The sequence below is a fragment of the Arvicanthis niloticus genome, chromosome 21, assembly GCF_011762505.2.
Source record: "Arvicanthis niloticus isolate mArvNil1 chromosome 21, mArvNil1.pat.X, whole genome shotgun sequence".
Lineage (NCBI taxonomy): Eukaryota > Metazoa > Chordata > Mammalia > Rodentia > Muridae > Arvicanthis > Arvicanthis niloticus.
Window position 1 is genome coordinate 21091550 of NC_047678.1, and position 26851 is coordinate 21118400.

Here is a 26851-nt window from a genome sequence, read left to right on the forward strand (position 1 = left end):
TGGAGTAGAATAGAGCATCATTACATCATTATTACATTATTAGAGTTTGGGATATATATTGCAGAATGTGTAAATCACTATTGCTTACAGAATTGTTAGCATTATTCCTTCCTTCCTTCCTTCCTTCCTTCCTTCCTTCCTTCCTTCCTTCCTTCCTTCCTTCCTTCCTATTTTCCCTTGCCCATGCATCCTTAGGTTTATGAGGTTTTAGATTGTTCATGTTTCTGAAGTTCTCAGTTGCAGAACTGAAGAGCCACAGGGCTGGGTATTCTGTGGGAAGGTGATTTTTTTTTTTTCTTCCAGTTTTGAATCCACTTTGAGTGAACCTCTTCTTAAGATTAGGAGAATTAATGGATCAAAGATACAGTTTACATTAATATTGACATTTCAGTGTTCATGAGAATGACTGTATAAATGTGTATATCTACTTAATACCTCTAAAGTCTCAATATATAATATTTTCCTGTCTCTTAGATGTTTTAATTTTATAGCAAATTTCTTTGCTGTCCTACTCTTCATATACACTTGTTCGTATAGTTTTCCTTGTTTTAGAGGTAGTTGTTTGCTTGTTTGTTTCTCCAATTTTGATTTATTTTTGGTTCCTCAGTTAATGTTATTCTTCAATATGAAAAAAAAAAAAAAAGCCACAAGTGTAACACAAAATAGAAATTCAGAAATATAGGGTAGGACCAAACCAAGGGCAGGAGGAAAATAGCAAGAGGAAAGATGTTACCTCCCCTCTGTGAAGTGTTCCAAACAGCCAGGTGGCACTCTTGTAGGTTAAGTGGATTGAGCAGTTTCTAAACTCTAAGTCCCCAATATCTCTTGGATAAAGGAAGAACAATATTGTGAAGACACCAATAATTGCAGATTTGTCTCAGGAAAGCTGGGGGGTGTCTATAAATGGAGATAATATTGTTAACGCCATTCCAGAGGCTAAGAGATGAAAAAACCCTGTTGAGTGAAAAAGCCTCAATAGACTCCCCATCTAAATGGCCTTAATTTAAAAAACAAAACACCTCTTTCTTTTTCTCTATTTGGTACACCTCTGCCCTCCTTTTTCTAATCAACTACTTAGCTTTAGGATGGTGACCACTATCTGAGATTTTACGACTGGGTTGGTTCTACACAGTATCTGGAGCAGAATTTAGTTCCTGGAGAATTAGAAAAGTATAGACTGGACTTTAAGGAAAGGACTACTAGAAAGAAATAAGGTACACCAGAATTGCCGAACCTTATTCTTGTAACTAAAAAATTAGTTTGTTAGTTTGTTTATTTACTTGCTTTCTTAAGTGTGTGTGAGCATGCCCCATAGCACATATGGAGGTCACAGGACAACTTGGAGGAGTTGATTCTTCTTTTTTTCCACCCTGTTGGTCTAGGGGCTAAAACTTGGGTCAGGCTTGGCAGCAAGTACCCTTTCCACTGAGCCACCTCCTAAACACCCCCCCCCCCCGCCACCTTCCCAAAAAAACCCTAAAATTTTTGAATATTTTTGCATTTATACAAATAAAAGTGAATAGTTATAAAAAGAATCTCTGTCCCAATGTTTATTTTAAACTTTTAACATCTCTATGTTATGTTGATTTTTGTCTTGTGTTTGATTTTAGAGATGGCATCTTATGTAGTCCAGGTTGGTGTAGAATATACTATGTATTGAAGAATGATCTTAAACTTGTTGTCTTTTAGCTCACTTTCTAAGTGCTAGGATTATACGCATGTGCCACTGTGCCTAGTTTGTGCAGTGCTGGAACTCAAACCCAGGGTTCTTCATGGATACTAGAGAAGGATTTTATCACTATTCCCTATGTTTAAATTACTTTTTTTTTTTTTTTTTTTTTTTTTTGAGAGGAAGGGAATTGGATGCCATACTGGGGATTGTACCATGACCATATGTATGCTGTGCTAAGTAAATGTTCTATCACTGATCAGTGTAACCCAGCCTAAATTATGTTGATTTTTTTTGAAAGTACACATTTTTCAAAATTAACAAAAATTGCATGTCAGTACATTAATAAATTATATAAACATATTTAGGATAAAATTAAGCCATCAAGAAGTACAGAAGAACTAGCAAGTAAAAAATTAACTTTTTCTATCATCAGTAATTATTATATAGAACTTAATAAATTGGCTTTTAGAAAAAACATTTCATTGAAAAGTATTATGTTTCAGAGTAAAACATTCCTTTAAGTAGACAGTATAAAAAAGATTTTGAGGGGGTAGAAAATGGCTTAATGTTTAATAGCATTGGCTGCTCTTCCAGAAGACCTGGGTTTGACTCCAGTATCCACACGGTGGTGTATAATAATCTGTAATTCTTGTCTTAAGGTATCCAATAGACTGTTTTGGCATCTTCAGGCACCATGTAAACATGTTGTACAGATATATACATATAAGCAAAACACCCATATACTTAAAATAATTCTTTTTTAAAAAATTAATGGAGAAATTTGAGATGAATGAGAAACCTAACTAGTTTTGCCTAACTTATTATATAGTGATAAGATTAGATTCAGTATTTAGTATATGGCAAATACTAACTGTAAAATCTATTTTTCCACAGGTACTGTCAGAATAGAGATGTTTCGAAATATGCAGAATGCAGAAATAATCAGAAAAATGACTGAAGAATTTGATGAGGTATATATAACATACCTGTACAAATTGATTCCATATCTTTTAAATCATAATTAAATATGTTGATTGTTTCAAATATTTTGTTTGCTTAGTTTTAAAAGGAGAATATAATTTATAATGGCATGAGTTAAAGTTGACATTTTGCATTAATCCTGGCAATCTCCAATTCCTGATTTTATTTCCAATGTGAAATACTAATTTCATTGAATGCTTTAGAGGTAAAATGGTTTTGAAGGTTGGATAAATTTGAGCTGTGCTGTTTATAAACCCATCGTACAGATTATTAAAACATGTTTTCTGAGATTGTTAGTAATTTCAATGAAGAAAATTTTGCTTAACTGTATTTAATCAAGAATTTCTCAAAACTATGTGGAAAGCACCTCTGTACTTTCTAGATCTCCCACACCCTTGTGTATATGTTTCTTGTCTTAGTCAGGGTTTCTATTCCTTAAAACATCATGACCAAGAAGAAAGTTGGGGTAGAAAGGGTTTATTCAGCTCACACTTCCACATTGCTGTTCCATTACCAAAGGAAGTCAGGACAGGAACTCAAGCAGGTCAGGAAGCAGGAGCTGATGATGAGGCCATGGATGGATGTTTCTTTGGCTTGCTTCCCCTGGCTTGCTCAGCTTGCTTTCTTATAGAACCCAGCTCTACCAGCCCAGGGATGGTACCACCCACAATAGGCCCTCGGGGCCCTCCTACTCTTGATCACTAATTGAGAAAATGCCTTACAGATGGATCTCATGGAAGTATTTCCTCAAGGGAGACTCTGTGATAACTCCAGCTTATTTCAAGTTGACAGACAAAACCAGCCAGTGCAGTTCTACTGGGAACATACTGCTTGAATGCTCCAATTTCCATTTAGAATACATATTTTATATGGTTCTTCCTCAGAAAGTAATCAAAATTCCTACTTCTAATGTTATAAGATTCAGGAACGCAATCTAAATTTTATATTGTATTTATGATAAAGTTAATTCATGCAATGCTATTAAATCCATCCAATGTATGTTTTTTATTTACAGAAGTATTCTGTTTTTGGAAGAATTTTTTTTTTTTTAAGCATTAACAAGATTGCCTTTTCTAGGTTTTTTTTTTTTTTGCGTGATTAGTTGAATCTTTTTACTATCATTTTTCTATTTGAGTAAAGTAATACAAATATGTCAAATATTTAGAACTTAATTGATGTACCTTTTATCAGGTATTCACATTTTCCCTTGCACTTCACACCAAAAGTATTTTGCATATTCTCAATTACAGAAATATTGTGGCACCATCTTTTAGATTGATTTAGTCATATTCCATAGGCATTAGTTGTTATTCATGCGTTTCTAGATCTTCAATGTCTTAAAAACTGGTTTCAACTTAGATGACATTGTTTATACTTTATTTTTCACATTTGGTGTAATTATCTATATGTTTTTTATGTGAAACACTGTATTGTTCAGATTTGTAAGACTAATACCTGTTTTGACTATATCACAAAATGGAAAATTATATTTTATATGATAGTTTTATAGGTACCATACCATTATCTAATGACTCAATCACTTTAGTTTTGTGTTGATTCAGTTTTTTTGTGTTGATTCCAATCCTTGGGAGCAAGAGAGGGGCTCTTATACTTGCTGTGAGTGGGCTCACAGTGGCAAGAGAGAGCTCCTATACTCGCTGTGAGTGAGCTCACAGCAATGACCCAAGGACGCCAAGGAACTTCCACTTGAGAAGCCAGTTTGGAGGAAAAGTACCTGTAGCAGATAGTAGTAACTCATATTACAAGGACCTTCTTATATTCTTTTGGGTTTGTGATGTAATATAAGGAATTTGTGGTAATTTAATTTAAAAGCTAAAAATCAGGATTTTGAAACATTTCTATAGAGATACTTTTCACTGAATTAAATTTTGTTACATTAATTATTTACATCTAGTATATTCAGGAATTTAAACATGGCTAAAGAAGATGAAATCATATTAATATGCTAGCTGATAGAGTTTTTGCTCAGGTTTTAGACTTCCTTGACAATGCATGCTTATAATATAGCTGATTGAAATCATAGATTTGTTTAGTATATTATCACTTATTTTAAGCCATACTGTGAATTTATAAAAGGAGTTGTTTTACATTGCAGACATTAGTGCCACCTAATCATTAACAAGTATAAGTGCTGAGCTATCACCCAGATGTTCTAGACAAGTAAGTCTCAACCTGTAGGCTGTGACCCCTTTGGGAGTTGCATATCAAATATTTACATTATGACTTATAACAGTAGCAAAATTACAGTTTTAAAGTAGCAAAGAAATAGTTTTATGATTGGGGTTCACTACAACTTAGAAACTGTATTAAACATTGGGAAACTGTAACATTGGGTCACAACATTGGGAGGGTTGAGAACCACTGCTCTGAACAGTTAGTTTGACTTGAAAAATTTATGATATGTGTGTAAAATATCCCAGTCATACTCCTGATGACTCTAATATATAATGAAATTTGACAGCTACTGGTTTAAGAGAAGAACAATAAGTTAGAAAAGTAAGTTATTAATACTATACAGATACAAGTATAAAATGAAGGGAATACAAAGAAATGAAATATTTATTACAAAAGGAATCATTAGAAAACTAGAGGATGGCTTAAAAATGATTATTTGTCCCGGTATTCATTTTAAGTTTTTAATGTCTTTAATTATGTTAGCATTTTTTTTTAAGATGTATTTATTTTATGTATGTGAGTACATCACTGTTGTCTTCAGACACACTAGGAGAAGGCATTGCATCCCATGACAGATGGTTGTGAGCTACCATGTGGTTGCTGGGAATTGAACTCAGGACCTCTGGAAGTGCTCTTAACCACTGAGCCATCTCTCTAGCCCGTTAGCATTTATTTTGTGTTTGATTTTGGAGATGCCATTTCATGTAGTCCAGGTTGTAGCCTCAATGATTTGCCTTTCTTACTTCACAAGATCTGGGATTACAAGAGTATTACCATCACCAGCTGTTTCTATTTGTGCTTTCATGATGAAATCAGGTCTACATGCTTGATAGGCATGCACTTTATCAACTGAGCTAGTCTTGCAATAACTGGATTTAATTTGCACATGAATCAGTATGCTTTGGATTATAGTTACCAGTGTGGCCTAAGGTCCAAAAATTGGATTTTCTATATAAATTGTTTGAGGTAAAATGTGACCATCTCTCTATATGTTGTAGGCTAACGAGACATTCCTAAACAAAATTTGTTGTTTGGGGGCGTCATGACACAGATATTTAGTTTCAGCTCTTAGGAAGTAAAGACAGCCATATCTGGCTCCTGTCAGCAAGCACTTCTTGGCATCCGCAATGGTGTCTGGGTTTGGTGTCTGTATATGGGATGGATCCCCAGATGGGACAGTCTTTGGATGGTTTTTCCTTCAGGTTCTGCTCTGCACTTTGTCTTCATATTTTGTTCTCCCTTCTAAGAACTGAAGCATTTACATTTTGGTCTTCTTTCTTCTCCAGCTGCATGTGGTCTGTGAGTTGTATCTCGGGTATTCTGAGCTTCTGGGTTAATATCCACTTATCAATGAGTGCATGCCATGTGCATTCTTTTGTGACTGTGTTACTTCACTCAGGATGATATTTTCTAATTCCATCCCTTTGCCTAAGAATTTCATGTTTTTAATAGCCCAGTAGTACTTTATTGTGTAAATGTACCATATTTTCTGTATTCATTCCTCTGTTGAAGGACATCTGGATTCTTTCCAGCTTCTGGCTATTATAAGTAAGGCTGCTATGAACATAGTGGAGCATGTGTCCTTGTTACATGTTAGAACATCTTTTGGGTATATGCCCAGAAGTGGTATAGGTATAACTGGGTCCTCAGGTAATACTATGTCCAGTTTTCTGAGGAACCACCAGACTGATTTCCAGAGTGGTTGTACCATCTCGCAATCCCATCAGCAATAGAGGAGTGTTTCTCTTTCTCCACATCTTTGCCAGCATCTGCTGTAACCTGATTTTTTGATCTTAGCCATTCTGACTGGTGTGAGGTGGAATCTCAGGGTTGTTTTGATTTGCATTTCTCTGATGACTAAGGATATTGAACATTTCTTTAGGTGCTTCTTGGCCATTTGAGTTTCCTCAGTTGAGAATTTTTTGTTCAGCTCTGTACCCCATTTTTTTAAATAGGGTTATTTGGTTGTCTGGAGTCTAATTTCTTGAGTTCTTTGTATATATTGTATATTAGCCCTCAATCAGATGTATGATTGATTGGTAATGATCTTTTCTTAATCTATAGGTTGCCATTTTGTCTTATTGACAGTGTCCTTTGCCTTATAGAAACTTTGCAATTTTATGGGGTCAATTCTTGATCTTAGAGCATAAGCCATTGGTGTTCTAATCAGGAACTTTCCCCTTGGGCCCATGTGTTCAAGGCTCTTCACCGTCTTCACTTCTGTTAGTTTCAGTGTATCTGGTTTTATGTGGAGGTCCTTTATTCACTTGGACTTGAGGTTTGTAGAATGAGATAAGAATGGATCCATTTGCATTCTTCTACATGCTGACCTCCAGTTGTACCAGCACCCCTTGTTGAAAATGCAGTCTTTTTTCCACTGGATGGTTTTAGCTTCTTTGTCAAAGGTCAAGTGGTCATAGGTATGTTTGTTCATTTTTGGGTCTTCAATTCTGATCCATTGATCTATCTGCCTATGTCTGTACCAATACTATGCAGTTTTTGTTTTTGCTTTTGTTTTTTTGTTTTTGTTTTTTTAATCTCTGTTGCTCTGTAGTCAGTTTGAGGTCAGGAATGGTGGTTTATCCAGAAGTTCTTTTATTGCTGAGAATACTTTTAGCTATCCTGGGTGTTTGTTATTCCAAATTGATTGGCAAATTTCTCTTTCTAACTATGAGGAATCGAGTTGGAATTTTGGAGAAAAAGAAGGAAGTAGAGACAGTCTGATTTTTATGAATTCATGGTCATTCTGGTCTATATAGAGAGTTGTAGGCATCCAGGCATATAATAAGACCCTGTCTCAAAAAACCAAAATAAAACATAACCCATAATTTGTTCTTTTTAGGGGCAAAGTTAATTTTTTGTCTTTTATCAGAGATAAGCCTGTCCAGTCAATCATACTGACATCAAATTTGTTTTTTTTTCTTTGATTGTAGTTATATTAGTAATTTTATCGCTTCAACATTGGATGCTCTTCATGTTATTTTAGTCATCACCAGAGTTACTTAAAGTCACTTTGTTTTTCTTCTCATTTTGCTTTTTGTTTAGTAATGCTTAGAGTCTCTTGACTTGATCCTTTTATTTTTAACCTGTTTACTTTCAGTGAATTATAGTCATGCATTCTTGTCTTGTGTGTGTGTGTGTGTGTGTGTGTGTGTGTGTGTGTGTGTGTGTGTGTTGAGAATATAACTTATGGTAGAAAGATTGCTTAGCATACATGAGTCCTATTGTTTAGTCAGTAGGTCTGACAAAAAAGAAAACAAAGTATCGCTTCTGTTTAAAACATTTATTTCCTCAAACTCTGAAGTTTGAATATTTTGAACTTTTTCTTTTTTTGATTAACTGGGTTAATTGATTTCCTTCTTCTGGTTATTTCAGTACATTCTGTTTCAGCTTACGCAACCTCAAATAGTGTCTTCATCCTATATTTATACCTTTGTTTATAGGCTTTTCCTAACTTGTTATCTGCAATATTTTTCCTATTTTTTTCTTCCCAGTTCGTGTTCAGAGACTTGATAATTTCTTTTAATTACTACATTACCTTGTAAGGCTTCTGTTATCTACTAACTCATTTATGTCTGTCCTTACCTCTTTAATTAAACTAGAAATTCTTTGAAAGAAAAAGTATTGTTTTGCTCATTTTTGTGTGCTAAGGTCATGTTTGCTAGTCAGTCGTTACTAGGCATAGTGCAGGCACATGACTATGTGGCTAGTTTATGACCTTGAAACAAGTATCTGTAGATCACTGTTTGAAGTAATAATTGTAATGTTATTCTTTCTTCATTGTTTGCTGCCAGGGACATACTCCATAATCGGTAGTGAATGCCTGAACCTTTTTTCATACAGGTATCCCTCAAGTTTTTTTGTGAGTTATGTTCATAATCACTAATGTTACATATTATGTTAAAAATTCAGCTTATACACTTCAGGATCTGTACATTATAGAGTTTCTTTAGAGGGGTGGCCAATTTGTGTTGGCTTGCTTCTTTCTTTGTTCTGTTTATTTATTTATCTACTTATTTACTTATTCTTTTTTTAAACAAATCATTTATCTGATTGGTTGCTTGTTTGTTTACTTATTTATCAGTCAATCAAATTTTCTCATTGTGTAGCACAGGCTAGTTTAGAATGTCTTAAATAGCTGACATCAGTATTGCAAATTTTGTCTTAGATTCCTTCATTCTGGGGTTATAGGCATGCATTGTGACAGTGGCCTGTATTTACGTTTTGACTGAATAGCTTTCCTGGACTTGCAGTTTACTTCTATTGTACAACATTGTGAAATCATCAAAGTATATTTTGTTGAGTATAAAAATAGCAAAATTTAAAACCTAAACTATCAGGGGTTTTGAAAATAGTTGTACTTTGCAGTGCCTTTCTGTATTAAAGTGGGGAAATGGTTGTATGGGACTGTACATGTGCTGTAGCACACTTGTGGAACCCATCCTTGGGTTCAGCTCTCTGTTTGTACAGGCCATCAGGCTTGGATCACAAGGATCTTTACCTATTGCGCCATATTCTAGGACTTTAAATCCTCCATGTTTTCTTACTGACTTTTGAAACATGACTCCCTCCCTCCCTCCCTCCCTCCCTCCCTCCCTCCCTCCCTCCCTTTCTTCTTTTCTTCCCTTCTTCCCTCCTTCCTTTGCCCCTTCATCCCTCCCTTCCTCTTTTCCTTCCTCATGAGGATTCCTTTATAAAATGTAGGAAATCAGCTTGTCTATTAATTTTCTCAATTGACACCTTTTACTTGATAACAACTCTGTAGGAAGTATACTTAGTAGGCAACAGTATTGTCCTATAAGTTTCAGGAAAAAATTTTATTGAAACTGATGATTAAACGTCACAATCCATAGGTTATGCCTCATAGTTGTGGTATTTTAAACACGCTCTTTACTTTTTGAAGGTCTTGGCTCTCTCTTCTAAAATCTATCAACAGGCACTAGTATATGATGGATAGTGAATCATATGTATAAATTATGACTCTTATACACAGTATACTATATTTTACTGCACACCAATTTTTCACCTGTATTTTTGAACCTGTTTAAGGATGATTTGTTCTTTTACTTTTTCTAATTTGATTAGCTATATATTATTTTGCTTGCATATATGTATCAGATAGTTGGTAAAATATATAATTTATCTTTTATCTAATATGATTTTCCTATGTTTTTCAAATATTTTTTCAAGATAATATAGGACTTTCTTCAATATAGGTAAGGGTGGATCCTTTGGGGTCATTTTTTAAATGTTCTCCAGTTTGTTATTTTTCCTTAGTTAGCATCCTGGGTTTGTTTTGTTTTTTTAAATATGCATTCTCAATGAAGAAGCTTTAGGTACTTCATTGCCCATCAGTAACACTACACTTTCTAAAATCATTGTATGCAAAAGTGATGTATATTCAAGAAAGTATCAAAGAATTTTTCTAATTCATTTGCATATTAAGAATTTTCTTTTATTATTGAACATGTTAGTAGTTCTGTTTATTAATATATATTTTATTGAAAGCAATTTTTATACAATATATTCTGATTGTATTCCCTTCCGTCAATTTCTTTCTACCTATTTATCCACCCTACTTTACACCCTTTCTTTCTCTCTTTAAAAAACCAAACAGGTAAACAAATAAATAAACAAACCAGTATTAAAAGAAATATAGAAAACAGAGAAAGAGACAAACACAGATATACACACTAAACTCATAAAATTATAAAAATAAAGCATAATATTCAAGCAAAAAACCATTAAGACCCAAAAAAATGAATAAAATAAAGCTTAAACAAAGCAACACGATACAAAATGTCTACAAAAAAAAATACCATTGAGTTAATTTTGTGGTGGCCATTAACTGTTTGGCATGTGGCCTACCCTTAAGAATGATTAATATACAAAGTGAGACTTCAATGGAGGAAATGTGGTTTTTCTTATACACAATAATGTCATCTGGAGATAGTTTTTTAGTAATGGGTGGGAGCCCATATCTCCTTTTTTGCTCAGCAATGGAACTTTATTTGGTTGAACAAATGCAGACCATGTATATTCTCACAGTCCCTGTGATTTTATATGTGCATCAGTCCTGTTAAACTGAAAGACAGTTCTTTTGATAGTATCTTTGCCCTCTGACCCTTACATTCTTTTTGCTTCTTTGTCAACGTAGTTCACATGGAATCTGAGTTGAAGAGTTTGATTCAGACATCCATTTACACTTAGTATTCCAAAATCAAGAGTTCCAAAATCAAGAGTTAAGAAAGTTTGAAATAGATTTTTTTTGAAAAACAATTTTTTTGGATGATAATATTTGCATGTGATACAAAATCTATGTTTTAAAGGCGTAGGTTTTCAGTCTATTCAGAAAATGAGTGAGACTTACATTTTTCTGTTACTCTCATTGCTTTTAGTGTACCATTGTCTTAAATTTTCCTAATGATGGACTTTTCTGTTTCTGTGCTTGGGATATCATAGGGTTTTTCTTTTTTATTCATTTGTTGTATTTTTAACTATATTTTTATTTAAAATATAATTACATGATTTCCCACTTCTCCATAACCCCTCCCACATTCGCTCTTCTTTGATTGATAGCTTTGTTTCACATGTGTATGTATGTGGAGGGGATATACACAAATATGAGTCCATTTTTGTTATTTGTGTATATATGACTTCAGGGCTGAGTACTTTGTATTGGCTAACCAATTAGGGCACTGAACTCTGGGGTGCTGAGGTAATTCTCCCTCAGCATTTGTTAGTTCCATGTAATTCTTTGTCTCAGGACAGAACCCTAGATCCTTCTGCTTCTGTGTTATTTGTGTTAGAATGTCTGTTGCTATTGTCTTGGACTTGTTTATGCAGCCATTTCCACGAAAGACAGTTTTAAAGCAGAATTCTGGGTTTTCTGATTTTCTTGATTGTATTAGTCAGAGTTCTCTAGACAAACAGAATTGACAAAATGAATATATATAACAAGGATTCATTAGAATGGCTTATAGACTGTGATCCATGTAGTCCAAAAATAGTTGTCTACCAATGGAAGGTCCAAAAGTTCATGTTTTAGTTGGTCTTAAACAGATAGCAGAATCCTGGTGAAATAGGCTCTGATGCCTTTGAGGAATTGGACTGGCCATTGAGAGTAAGAGCAAGCAGGCAAAGAGAGCAAGGATTCTTCTTTCATGTCCTTTCTAGAGGCTGCCAGCAGATGTAGCCCAGATTTAAGGAAGATCTTCCACCTCAAAAGATTCAGATGAAAAATGGGTCTTCAAATGATTTAATTAGAAAAAATATCTCTCATAATTGTACCCTCTGCTTTAAGTTTTTATTAATTCCAGTTGTAGTCAGGGTGACAACCAAGAACAGTCTTTCTTTGTATCTTTCTGCCCCCACCCCCTTCTGTGATGTTCTCTGAGTTATTTGATGTTGAAGCTGTGTTGCAGATGTATCCATTGGTATTGGAGCCACCATTATCTGTTGATGTGGCCAATTTTGACTTCCTGTAATAGCTTTCCTTTGCTATAGAGAGATGCTTCTTTGATGATGACTAGTAGCTACATTTTCTGTGACTTATTCCAGTTATGTATGACATACCTCAAGAGACTTCTGTTATCTGTGTACCCCAGGGCCACAGAAGAAACCACTTTCTCACTTTGTCTCTTACAAGTTGGCAATATGGTGTTGCTTACTTCCTGGTAGTGATGATGAGAACATATTTATGGTCTTGCCTATGTCTTAATGATGTCCATGTATGACTAGTAGTGCTTAAGGACCCTTTCAGCTTGCTCTTCCTCCTTTGTGTAGCAGCCAGTCCTTTGCTTTTTGTTTGTGCTTCCTGTTCAACTTCAAGCTATCAGTCCTTTGGTTGATACCAATAAAAGATGCAAAACTCAACGTTGTATTTTTCTTCTTCTACTCTTACGCTGGTATACAAGCTCTTTTTTTTTCTTGTCTTAGTTGTAAGTGATCTTTATTTCAACACTGGTTTTTAGCTATTTGCTGCTCCCTACTCCAGTGTCCATCAGATCAAGGGTTTTGAGTTATGCAATAGAAAGATCAGAACAAGCAAGCTGGATTCCTTGCTTTTTTTGTTTTAGTTGAAGATCATCCACATGCTGGCTTGTTTTGCCAAAAGTAAAAAAGTTCTCATTTCCCTGCCCTGTCCCTAAGCTTTTTTGTTGGAAACGGTTTTGAGTGAGCACATACTCTCCTTAATTTCCCACAATTGCAATTACCAAATTGACAGTGATTTCTTATTGTCTTAGCTGGTTGCCCCTGTATCATTGCCTTTTCAGTTTAATTTCAGTTTCTTTCTCTCTTCCCGTTTTCAGAGAGTTTTTTTAAAAAATATATTTCAGACTGTCGGCCTACTCCGAATCCTCCTGGTTCTACCTTCAGTATCAACACTGGTATCAAATGGCGCATACCATCCATATCCAACTGTCTTTGAGTGTTTGTATTTCCTTAAATGTTTCAAACTGGAGAGAAAAGGCTCTTGTGTTAGGCTCAGCTATCAATTTTGTGAATTAAATGAAGTCAAGATCCTATTCTGTTTTTGTCTTTTAAAGAAGCTGATAAGTGGGATTATTATCAAGTTTACTGTAAAGTTTGAAGAAATGAGTTGCCATGTGGAAGGTCAATATTAGGCTTTTTTGTGAAGTGCTTATGTTTTTAAAATCTTCAATTCTTAAAATTTTATATTTAGAACTACTGAGAAATGGTACACTGATTTGATAAGATGATTCAAGCTTGCTACCAAGCCTCCTGACATTTATTCAGATGTAGTGACCACATGATGGAATGAGACAGATAGCACTCAGAGTTGTTTTTGTCTTACACATGTACACCATGGCATGCTTTTTTTGGGTGTGTCTGTCTATCTGTTCTGTAAGAGAATAAAAAATAAATGTTAAAGGTGACATGATGACAGTTGTATCTCAGTTTCTATATTTATATTCAGTAGTATAGTAAATACTTCTAATCTAAACTTTATTATTTTTCTGTTTACTTCAAATCATCTTCATAAAAATATAAACATAAAATAGTACTTTCATCTTTTTATTAAGAATCTTAGAAGAATGAAGTAAACATCGATTTTAATCTGATAGTTTTCAGCACTGTAAAAATTGTGTGTGCTTAAAGGAAAAACATTAACACTATTAATGTACACATAGAATTCATTGTGTATTTAAAAATAAAATATTTCTTTGTATGTAGAAATAAAATTCTGATGTAACTGCTGTCTCGTGGTACTTACTAAGTTCTCTTTACATGTTTTAGGACAGTGGTGACTACCCCCTCACCATGCCTGGTCCTCAGTGGAAAAAATTTCGTTCCAATTTTTGTGAATTTATTGGAGTCCTGATTCGACAGTGTCAATATAGCATAATTTATGATGAATATATGATGGACACCGTAATTTCCCTTTTGACTGGTTTGTCAGACTCCCAGGTCAGAGCTTTCAGGCATACAAGTACCCTTGCTGGTAAGTAACCAAGTCTTCTTTGTTTTCTTTGAGTTTGCTAAATTTTATTTTTTGTAATCAACCTTTTTTTTCTATAAAGTTAATTTAATTAGTGCTTTAATAAAAGTAAAAATTTCTTGGAATTTATCTGCATGGCTGTTTTCATTTAATAGAATAAAATATGAGTTGTTTTCCTACTTGATATTTGACACCCTTAAGAATAAAAACTGGAAATGGCTACTAGATTAAAGGCATGGGGCCTTCCCCCATCAATCTCTAGTTAAGAAAATACCCTACGGGGTTACCTACAGCCTGATGTTAATTGAGATTTTCTTCTCTCAGATAACTTTGGCTTGTGTCATCTTGACATAAAACTATCTTGCACAATCTCTCACACTTTGAATAGTGTCTGGCTGTGGGTTTCTGTATTTACTCCCATTTGGTGTAAAAGGAAGCTTCTCTGATGGCTGAGAAAGGCACTGAGCTATCATATAGCAGAATGTCATTACTATTTTTATTGTTATGTAGTTTTTTTCAGAACAGTATTATTTGGCTTTGCCCTAAGTTCCTGAGCTATCAATTCTGAGGTTCTTGGTCACCTACCCAGTGATGTGTGAGTTCCATGTTTTGGAGTGGGCTTTAGATAAAATCAAATATTGGGTGGTTACTTCAGCAAACTTTGTGCCACCATTATACTAGCTTTTAGGCAAGAGACCATTGTAGATCAAAGGTTTTTGACTAGGTTGGTGTTTACATTTTTTATTTTGTAGCATTCAGCATACTTTCCTGTATCAAAGATACTAGCTTTTAGTGATAAAGGCTCTATGTAGGCACCAGCTTGACTTCTCATTCATTGAGTTGTATAGGTATTGTTAGCAACAAGTCAATTAGGTGTAATCAATCCTGATAGTGGAAATTTTATTTGTACCAAGAGATGACTGATTGGGTCTCTGTATTCCTCATTATTTGGTGATTTCATTTAGTTCTCCTTTATATATGTCTATAGCATAGAAAGTGTTTGGTCCACATGGTTATTTTATTACCCCTCAAATGTTCCTTAATGTTAACTGTCTCGCCCTGTATTCTCTACCTGTGTCCCACTTCCCTCCTTGTCTCCACTTGATTCTCCCCACCCATGCATAGCTGTCCATTCTGTTCCCCTTTCCTAGGGGGGACTTATCTGTCCTGTCCCCCTAGCCCCATCTTTTATACCTCACCTCTGTGATTCTATGGATTATCGCTTGCTTATCATTGACTTAACATCTAATATCCACATATAAGCAAATACACATCATTTGTCTTATTGAATCACTGATACTTCACTTAGAATGATCTTTTTCTAATTTCATTCATTTACCTGATATGTATATGTATATTTGTTGTTGTTGTTGTTGTTTAGTGGCTAGTACTTCATTGTGTAAATGTACCACATCTTCTTTATCCATTCATCTGTTGATAAACATTTAGGTTGTTTCCAACTTCTGGCTATTATGAATAGAGGAACAATGAACAAGTGTCTTTATTGTAGGCTGAAGCATCCTTTCATTGTGGGTATGTGTCCAAGAGTGCTGTAGCTGGTTCTTGAGGTAGATCCTTTCAATCTTTCTGAGGAAGTGCCGCACTGATTTCCATTATGGCTGCACAATAGTTGCAGTTCCAGCAATGAATGAGTGTTTCCCTTACTTCACATCCTTGCCAGTATGTGCTGTCACTTATTTTATTGATCTTAGACATTCTTACAGGTTTAAGATGAATTCTCAGATTAGTTTTGATTTGCATTTCCCTTATGACTAGGAATGTTAAACATTTCTTCAAGTATTTCTTAGCCACCTGACTTTCCTCTATTAAGAATTCTGTTTAGATCTGAATCTCATATTTAATTATCTTCTAGAAATTCTTTTATTATTTAGATATTTTTTAGCAAGCTGGGTTTTTCATATTTTCATATAAAACTTTAAATTATCATTTCAAGTTCTGGGGAGAATTGTCTTATAATCTTTATAGACATTGCATTGATTAGTTGTAGATTTACTTTTGGTAGGATGGTGATTTTTGCTATATTAATCCTAACAATTTATGATTATGGGAGAACTTTTCATCTTCTGATACCCTGTTCAATTTTTTTCTTCAGTATCTTGATATTTTTATCATACAAGTCTTTCATTTCTTTGGTTAGGGTTACTCCAGGATATTTTGTGTTCTTTGAGGCTTTTATAAAAGGTGTTATTTCCCTGATTTCTTTCTCAGTCCATTGTCATTTATGTATAGGAGGGATCCTGGGTCTTGTGAGTTAGCATTGTATCCAGCTATTTTGCTTGCTGAAAGTGTCAGATGTAGGAATTCCTGATGGGATTTTTAGGATCACTTTTGGATACTATTCTACCATCTGTAGATAAAGATACTTTGACTTCTTTTTTTCTAATTTGTTTCCCTTTGAATTCCTTTGGTTGTTTTATCTCTCTAGCTAAGAGTTCAGGTACTGTATTGAATAACTGTGGAGAGAATAGACAACCTTGTCTTGTACCTGATTTTAGTGGCATTGCTTTGAGTTTCTCTCCATTTAAATTGATGTTTGCTCTGGGCTTACTGTGCACTGCCTTTATTATGTTGACTTATGCCTCTTGTATCCCTAAATCTTTCCAGAGCTTTTATCATGAAAGGGTGTTGGATTTCGTCAAAGATCTTTCTGTATCTAATGAGATGTTCATTTGGCTATTTTTTTTTCAGTTTATGTATATGCCTGAGTACATTTATTAATTAACATATATTGAACCTTCACTGTTTCTCAGGGATGAAGCCTACTTGATCATGGTGGATGACCTTTTTGATGTATTCTTGGATTAATTTTTCAAACATTTTATTGAGAAAATTTCAGTCTATGTTCATAAGAGAAACTGGTTTGAAATTCTCTTTCTTTGTTGTGTTCTTATGTGGTTTGGATATCAAGATATTTAGAGCCTCATTAAACAAGTTGAACAATGTTCCTTCTGTTTCTATTTAATAGAATAGTTTGAGAAGATTAGCAATAATCTCTTCTAGGAAAATTTGGTAGAATTCTGTGCTAAAACCATGAGGCCGTGGGTTCTTTTTTTTGTTGTTGTTGTTGTTGTTGTTGGGAGACTTTTAGTGACTGCTTAAATATCACTAGGTGTTAAAGGTCTGTTTAAATTGTTTGTTTGATCTTAATTTAACTTTTGTTAAGTAGTGACTATTGAGAAAATTATCCCAGTTTGGTGGAATACAGGTTTTTAAAGTACATCCTTATGATTCTCTGGATTTCCTCAATCTCAATTGGTATGTCCCCTTTTCATCTCTAATTTTGTAATTTGAATATTCTCTTTCCATCTTTTAGTTAATTTGGATGAAGGTTTATCAATCTTGGTGATTTTCTCAAGGAACCAACTCTTTGTTTCACTAATTCATTGTTTTGCTTGTTCATTTATTTTTGTCGTGAGTTTATTTCTTGTTATCCTTTCCTTTTGGTGTGGGGTTGATTTTTCTTCTTTATTTCTTTCTCACCCCACCCCCACCCCTTTTTTATTCTAGAGGTTTCAGGTGTGCTTTTAAATCACTAGCATCTCCAATTTCTTTTTATGTTTGCACTGAGTGCTATGAATTTGCCTCTTAGGGCCACCTTCATTTTGTCCTAGTAGTTTTGGTATGATATGTATTCATATTCATTCAATTGTAATGAGTCTTTATTTTCTTTCTCAATTCATTTTTTTATTCCATTATGAATTGTTTACTTTTCATGATTTTGTAAGCTTTCTGTTGTTTCTGTTTTTGATATCCATTTTTAGACCTGGATGGGCAGACAGGATGTAAGATGTTAATTTAATTTTCTTGTATGTGTTGACACTTACTTTATGTCCTTGTATGTGGTCAGTTTTAGAGACAGTTCCATAAGCTACTGTGAAGAAGTACATTCTTTTGTGTTTGGGTGAAATGTTTTCTAAATTATCTGTCAGGTCCATTTAGTTTGTAATGTCAGTTAGCTCCAACATTTCTCTGTTTAAGTTTTTTCTGGATGACCTGTCTGTTGGTGTGGGAATTGGTCATTGAAATCTCTCACTGTCAGTGTTTGAGTATCAGTATCTGATTTAAGCTGTCGTATTTCCTTGAGCTTGGGTGCCCTTGGGTTTGGTATATAGATATTAAGAATTCCAGTGTATATTTCGTGGAATTTTCTTTTGATGAATATGTAGTGTCCTTTTTTTTTCTCTTCTGATTAGTTACTAAAATGGCTTCATGAGTGTGGTGGGTTTTTTTGTTTTTTGTTTTTTGTTTTTTTTTTTTAAAGTCCATGTGTATAGAATCCTTTTTTTCCATCCTTTTTCTCTGAGATGACTGTTATTGATGTGTAGGTGTGATTCTTGGATGCAGAAGAAGAATGGATCCTGTTTAATATTCTGTTCTGCCTTTTTATTGAGAGATCGAGACTATTTATGTTTAGAGTTATCAATGAGCATTAGTTTGTTGATTTCTCTTATTTTGTTGTGATGTGTGGAAACCTTTGTAGGTTGGATTTTCCTTCTAGGGCCTTCTGTTGAGTCTTACTTAGATGCCTTACTTTCTCTGTGTAATGTGATTGAATGTTTTGCTGGGAATAGTATTCAGTTCTAACATCTGTTGTCTCATAGATTCTGTAGAATGTCTGCCTTCTGTTTTTAGAGTTTCAGAAGTTTTCCGGATAGGTCTGCCTTTATATGATTGTCTTTTTCTTTTGTAGCTTTCCTTTGTACCTTTTAGGATTCTTTCTTCTGTATGTTTATAGTGTTTTGATCATTCTGTGTCAAGAGGACTTTGTTTTCTGGTCCAGTCTTTTTGGTGTTCTGTAAGTTTCTTATACCTTGATAAGCATCTTCTTTATATGTTGGAGAATTTTTCTTCATAATTTTCTTGAAAAAAATTGTGCAATTTGATTCTATTCTTATGATTCTTAGATTTGGTCTTGTCATAGCGTAAAATAGATTATCTGGTCGTTTTGTGCCAGGATTTTTTAGATTTAACAATTTATTTGAGCAAGGTATTCATTTTTTTTGTGTCATGTCTTCAGTGTCTAAGATTTTGTCTTTTATCTCTTGTATTCTGTTGGTGAGGCTTGTCTTTGAATTTCCTGTTCAAGTTTCTAAAGTTTTCATTTCTTTATTGATTCTGTTTTCACTTTCAGTTATTGAACTGTTTTATTTATTTCTTTCTACTGTTGGTGTTTCTATGTGCTGATATCTAATCTTGTCTTCACGAAGGTATTTTCTCTTTTCTTGGTTCCTGTTTTCCTCTCTGGTTCTTAGGAGAGTGTGATAGCTGTGTGCTGCCTCTTAGGAAATTTCTGGGATTCTGATAGTTGTCACCACTTACACTTACAGGTAAAATGGTTTTCTGGGTATTAGGAGATGATCCATGAATGGGAATGGTCTGGGTTGGGATAAGGCTGTGGGGAGGCAAGCAGGGTTTCCCCTAGGATCTGATTAGTCTCCTGGGAATGGGGACAGAGTGAGACTAAGCCACAACAGGTAGTCTGTTTTAAAGGTAAGGTTAAGACTACATTGAATTTGGAGGAGAGGAAGGAGAGGTGAAGAGTTACAATTAACCTAAATTGCTTTTCTGGCTGGAGTGGCCTGTCTATTACCAGAAAATGCCTCTTGGAGGTATGAATGCAGAGATAAAACAATAAGTGGAGGCAAGGAAGTTTGGAGGGGAAATCTGTGTGATCTATTAGAGACAAGGCAAGTGTGGGTCAGGGAAGCTGCATCAGTTGCTGTGCTGCAAAACTGGGACTAAGTCTGGGAGATTGAATTTGAATGAGAGGAATCAGGTGAAGATCTGCACTTAGCCTATCTACTTCCCTGGCCATAATTGCCATTTATTAGTCACATTTGAATAATGGAAAGAAGGTATTAGGTATCGGAAAAGGAATATACTGAACCTTTTTTTTTTTTAATTCCAAGTTCTAAAGAATAAAATCTTTATTCAGCAATTCCTTAGTAATACATCTGTTGTTGGTATCAGGCTCCCAACCCAGTGACATCACATCTAGGCTAACCCCACATCATTGCCAAGGCAACCGCCATACATTCCCAGAATCCACCTGGTTACCTCTCACCCTTACCTGCAAGAGGCTAGGTCACTGCCCATAGAAAACAGGCAGAAACCCCTGACCTCTCTTCTTCCTCTCTTTGAAAGACCCCCCCCCCCCCGCAAGGGGACCCTCACCCAAGTCCGGACCTGCATGCCCCAAGGACACACGAGAGACCTTCTTGATGCAATTGCAGAGGAGGTTTAATGATGAGGGCCATCGGGCCGGAACATATCTCACGCAGGAGATAGAGGTTCTGACCCAGAACCCAGGAAATTTGGGATATTTATGGGTAGGGGTTGGGGGGAGTGGGAAAATTTGGTGCGCTTACATATGATTGGATATTTCAAACATCAGCAACTTGCAGAAGTGGCTACATGCGAGCTGGCAGATGACTAGTTACTTTTGACCATGAAACCTTGAACTTCTCATAAAGGGAGAGAGAAAAGTAAACACCAGATGGCCCATTACTCACTTGGGCTTGTCTGGGCACGTCTTAGCATGCCTTTTCATTTGGGTCACCCTGCCCCTGCAGGGGTTTAATATTTTTATTATGACTATATTTAACAAATTGTTGGTGGTCTTTGCTGACCATGAATTTTTGTTATTTTTACAATGCTGCTTTCAAATTTTGTCCTCACATCTTCTCTCTTTTTCCTCTTCTTCCTCTCCCCCCCCCCCCAAATCTCCTGAATAAACCCCAGTTGGAACCATTTGGTCCAGTGTGGTCTGTTCTAAGCCACACGCAGATGTGTATCATCTATAATTATCATTTTTTCTACATTAAATACTCACTTCTTTTATATATTGATTGTATAACATTTTAGATATATGGTCACCTCCTTTGATCAAAAGATTTTCTTATAGGTAGACAGTTATCCATTTAAATGGCATATATGAGAAGCATGGAGTAAAAGATGGTAATTTTTATTTACTTTCAAAGACAAATCTTGGGGACTAGGATCATTTAATCCTCTGGTTCAAAGACTATGTGTGTTGGCTTATTTGTTTATTATTTTATTGGGTTCTTATACTTCTACCTTCCTTCCAACTCTTTTTCTACCCTGATGCCTTCCAATCCCCCAACACTAGGTAGGAGAGAAAGATTGGAATGGAAAGGGACGCAGACCTCTGTAGTCTGTTTACTGCTGATTGGGGTCTTCAAGTTCTTAGGGCATGTCCTGTCTTCGTTGTCAGAATATCCAGTAGTCCAGCAAAAACAGAAACAGACAGAATAACCAAGAGTAGTGGGGGCAGCAGCATCTGCCTTCTTATAAGTGCCTCTGACCCATCTCCGGGCTCTGGCATCCATACCCTCTCCAGATTTCCAAGAATTAAACAATCTGCAGCTGGCAACGATCATGCCCCTCCTAGAGAACAAGATAATCATAGTTAGCAGCTGTGGAGAAACTCAGAGCCCCATATCTCACACCTGGGATTAAAATAAAAAAAATTCATGTGACTGGATTTTTATGCTAAAATTTTCACTATAGATGCTCATGGATAGTTATGGCTAGATAAATACAGTGATCCCTGACCTTGCTTATATCTTAGCTGAGAAGAGATACCTTCAGATTAGTTATTCTTAGGGCTTAGATATAATGGCTTCAATAGCATCATAAGTTACTTTCATGGTCTTATCAATACTTTCCAAATAGCTACTTTTTTTTTTTTTCCAAATACTACTTTCCAAATAGCCAAAACTGTTTCTATTGGCAGTCTTTGTCTTTTGTCTTACATTTCATTGTATACTATTATTACTATGTTGTATATAAAAGTTTTCAATACTTTACTGTTCTGCAGTTCTAGAAGTTCCATAGTTACATGAATTTTTCTCTGTTGGAGACAAACACTTGTTTGGAAAGCTTTTTATTAAGTTAGAACAGATTTTTAGCAGTTACACACTCTATCTATCTATCTATCTATCTCTTAATTATTTTTTCTTAAACATACCACCCTATTATACCCATTTTAATTAAGAAGAGTCTATTTCAGAATAGTTTTTTATTTGTTCTTAACCTTAAGTATGCTGGTTTGTATTTTAAGTAGATATCTCCATTGAATATTATTGTAACATAGTTTGGGTCTCTACCTTCCACTGAACTAAAATCTTATTGTTGAATGTTTCTGGATTACACAGAGCAAAATACCTTTTCTATTCTAGGTTTAGTTGCCATGCTTTTTCTAATCATTGATTTGTTGTGATTGGACTCTATTCACCATCCCGCTATGTTTATGGAGTAATATGTTTGCATATTTATGTTTAAATATATTGTGTTTATTTTATGGGTTCATGGAAGATGAAAATCATTTTTCTCCCTCGTGTTTTAATTAGAATTTTATAACATAACAGGAATTACTTAAATCTTTCCCATTTGTAATTCTCAAGCATACCATAAGATTTTATTTCTATATAATCTTTATATATTTAAAGTATTACAAATGTTTTTGTCATAAAAATCCAAGTTTTTCCATTTTTAAATAATTTTTTTATTTATCAGACATCAGCTTTCATGGAACCTACCCTTAGCACTGGTTCTCTCTGGAAGATAGCCAAGTGGGGTGAAGTATATCCAAGGATGGGGGGAATGACCTGTTTTTGTGAGAGTAAAAGTTGCTTAATATAATAATGTTTACTGGTTTGAATCTAATTTATTCTGAGGCCAGAATAGGATCTGGCAATTAACATTCAGTTGTTAAACTGGGTTGGGGTAGAGTTAGGGAGGTGGTATTAAGAGGTTTTTTTTGAGCTTTTCCCCACAGATCCTTCATGGCCCTGAGCCCCAAGGCTGAGAGTTCCCTGACTCCTTGCAATCTAGAGAAAATCATAGAAAGAAATAAACACTTTGAAAAGCTACTCTCATCTTTATTTCTAAGAGAAAGAAAGGAGGGTGGAGAGGCGGGGGGACATTAACTTTCTGTTGACCTTAGGAAAAACCTGACTCAGGTCCTTGATCTCAGTATACTTACTTTTACAGGATACATGACGACATGCATCTTTTTTCAAAACCTCACAAGCTCAAACATAAATTCAAATCATAAGTTAAATAAGGAATTATAATAGAGATGTTTACATATGTTCCCATTAACACTGGTTATCTAAAGAAAAATTATCTGTCACTAGTTCAAAGGTTCATTAAAAGCTAGAAACTGTAATTCTTATAAGTTAACAGTATGTCAAGAGGCAAATCATCTCTCTAGTGTCTCATTAGTATTGAAGTTTTGTCTAGATAATTCCACTGAATACTTTATCTTCCATTCTTGCATCTACAACGAACTGTCCATTCCTAGTTTATGGTATTTAGCTATTCAATAGTGGTTTAACAACCAGCCTAAAAGGATTGTTTTCCTTAATCACAAATCTTTTCATGCCTGCTTTCTATCCTAGTGCAAATAGCTGTCACACATGAAGACTTGCAGGGCCTTAATTGCAGCCCTTTCCATAAATTGCGCAGTAATTACTAATATAAATTAGGGATTATATAGAATCACCACCAGTAATTAAAAAATCACCTAATTGTCTACAAAGCATTGCTATAAAAGAGTTGATCTTTGTTTATCTGCAGATAATATGCCCAATAGGGTGGGCTAGTGACCAGGGAATGTCATATTAATTTAATAATGACAGGAAACACATACTACCTCTAAAAATCAGTCCTAAAATGAGATTTCTGAACGCCTTGCAATCAATAATTATCAATTGAAGACCATGCAATATGATGTATCCTCTTCAGAACGTCACTTGAATGCTTTTAGCCTTTCCCAGATAGCTCTTGACAGCAGCTGTGTACCTGTAGGCCTGCAGCCACTTAGTCATGTTGTTGTTCATGCTTGTTTAGCCTTTGTATTCTTTAGATCACTACCACATTCTTTCCCCTATGATCTCCAACAGTCAGGTCAGACTTGGAGGAAATATTTTGAGTAACAAATTAAAAGAAAAGGTTGCATGCTTCCAATATAGAATGCTTAGAGCAAACATTCCTATTTACAAAGAGAATAATATGAAAAAGAAAGGAAGGATCAGACCAAAGAAAAACTGAAACCAAGTAAAGGCATTCATTTTATTCTAAAGCTCCATGTCCAGCTGGTTTTGTACATTTCCTGCAGCTTCACTTGGCAAGTTTTACGGGTTTGTTTTAGCTTTTGGATTCTCCAGTGAAGCTTCTGCTTCATGCTTCTCTCTGTGAAGTCTGCTTGCAAAGACTTGGTCCTTGCAGCACTGCTGCTTAACTTGCCAGGCTTTCTTTGAAATTTACATGGAATCTTTATGATCCCATAATTGTGGTGTTTCATTCACATACCTACAAAACCAGCTTTATATGACCACTGTTGCCATTTCCTGAGCCTACCCTAACTATGGGTATCAGTTAACAGGTGCCTTGTGAACTAAACAAAGTAAATTGACTTTCGTGGAAATAGACATGGCCTAGAGGCTGGAATCTTCAGAGCAATTTCTCATCCAACACTTCTTCTCATCCAAATTTCTTCCCTGAAGTGTTTTTGTGACAACTTTTATTTCTTCTCTGTAATCCCTAATGCTAATGCTGATTACTGGGATCCTCTGAGGCACTCTTACTGTCCCGGTCTTGGCACTGGGCTTCTTGTTGACACTAGTAACTTCATCATCTTTGGCAACACCTTTTTTTTGTTATCTTTTTCTATCCACATTGCAGGTTTTTCCAACGTTTTCTTTTCTACTTATTTTTGGAATCTCATTTTCACTATATACTTTCCTAAATCATCCAGCAAGACTCTGTACCTTTCTGCTCGGATGCTGTGGTGCTTTGAAATTTTCTCAAACACATACACTACTCCATTACATTTTAGGTTTCACCTGTCATACAGTCTCAGGTCATAGGCAAAATGCAGCAAAGTTCTTCCGTGGTCAAACCATAATGGCCTATAATTCAATCCTCAATAGATTCTGCATCTCTTTCGGAAACTTCATCAACACAGTAACCGTTCTGGCTGCTCTGAGCCTGTTAAATGATATTTGTGATATTCTAGGCTGTCTCTATCCTGCTCTATGATAATTTTACAAACTTTTCTAAGCATTCTCATGTAATTGGGAGTACATTATCAGCAGAGTTCATACAGTCTTGGCATTAATTGTATGTGTTGCTCACCTTTCCAATACTACAGCAGAATACCGCAGATAATTCAATTGTAAAGGTTAAGGCTTATTTGCAATTGCCATTTTACAGATTCCAGCTCATGATAAATTAGTTCTGTATGGTTGCGCCACTGGTAGCACATTATGAGAGAAACATGTGGCACTACCTAAAATCTCAGGCCACAAAGCAAGGGAACAAAAGAAAGTAGGCCTCACGATTGACACACTTCCTGGTGACCATTAGCCACCAGCTGCTGAAGATTGGAACATCTCCAGTGTCAGCACTTGTGCTGTTGACATTCAGTATCTCATCCATAGTATATATATTCTGTCTATCTTTTCTTTACTAAAATGTAAAAATCATTGGTGCAGCTGTCTTAATCTCTCTTAGTTTTAGTTTTGTGTATCTAGTACATAAAACATAGCTCACTATGTCTTTTGTCCATTGATAAAAAGGAAGCACCACATAAGCATTTCTTGATGATCTAACTGTTTTTTATTCAAAACACTTTTTAAGTTATCAGTCTGTCACTTCCTAGTAAGTTTTATACTATGTTGTAAAATGAATTTCAACAAAATAAGATGTATTAGTGTCATTTTATTATGACATTCAACAGACATAAAATGATATGACTATGAGATTGGTATTAATTTTAAAGTATTTTCTACTTTTTACTAATATGCTTATTCTTAGGAAAAAGGACAAGAAGTGATTGACTTTTTTTCTTAAAATAAGCTTAACAGTACATCTCTTTGTTTCTGAATGGTACTGTGGAGGAATGTTATTCTGTTACAACACTTTAATTTAGAAGGTGAATGAATCTTCTCTTTGACATAAGGGTGTATTTGAAAGCATATGTCACAATTTTAGGGCTAAATTCTACTAGTAACAGTAGCAAAACTAAAATAATTATGTTTAAGATCAGTCATTTCCATGTGCTCAATAAACGGAGTGAGACCTGTGTTATATTTGTCACATAAAATTGGAAGTCAGTGGATTTAGATTGTCCTAGTTTAGATTGAACAGTAATTAATTGTATGGGTGGAGACATACTTTACCATAAAGAACACATACCACTATCCTATATCTGAAATGCCTGCAGAGAATGTATCAGTCATTTTGTGATTAGTGTTTGTTTTGATATTTTGAATATTTTATTGTTTATCTGGGATAAGAGGAAGGTAATAACAGACTTTTGCATCTGAGTTCAAGTCATTTTGCTTTAAAAGTATAGAGGTTTGTGTACTCAAACAAGCTGATAAACTCGTGCCATCCTACATTGGGTGAGCTTGAATAACCTAGATACCTCTTACCCTTTAAATACTCTTCTTACAGATAATTTTGAAAGTACTTTATTTCCTGTCACA

General features: G+C 35.0%; 1 protein-coding gene across 4 annotated transcripts in view; it reads left to right on the forward strand.

Annotated features, from left to right (window-relative positions):
• Positions 1 to 26851, forward strand: part of Stag1 (STAG1 cohesin complex component) — a 328230-nt gene that overhangs the window by 148396 nt on the left and 152983 nt on the right. For all 4 annotated transcript variants that reach the window (XM_034483824.2, XM_076917691.1, XM_076917690.1 and 1 more), the window contains 2 exons: positions 2567 to 2643; positions 14111 to 14315. In XM_034483824.2, the coding sequence (XP_034339715.1) occupies positions 2567 to 2643; positions 14111 to 14315 (282 nt within the window). The remainder of the gene's footprint in view (positions 1 to 2566; positions 2644 to 14110; positions 14316 to 26851) is intronic.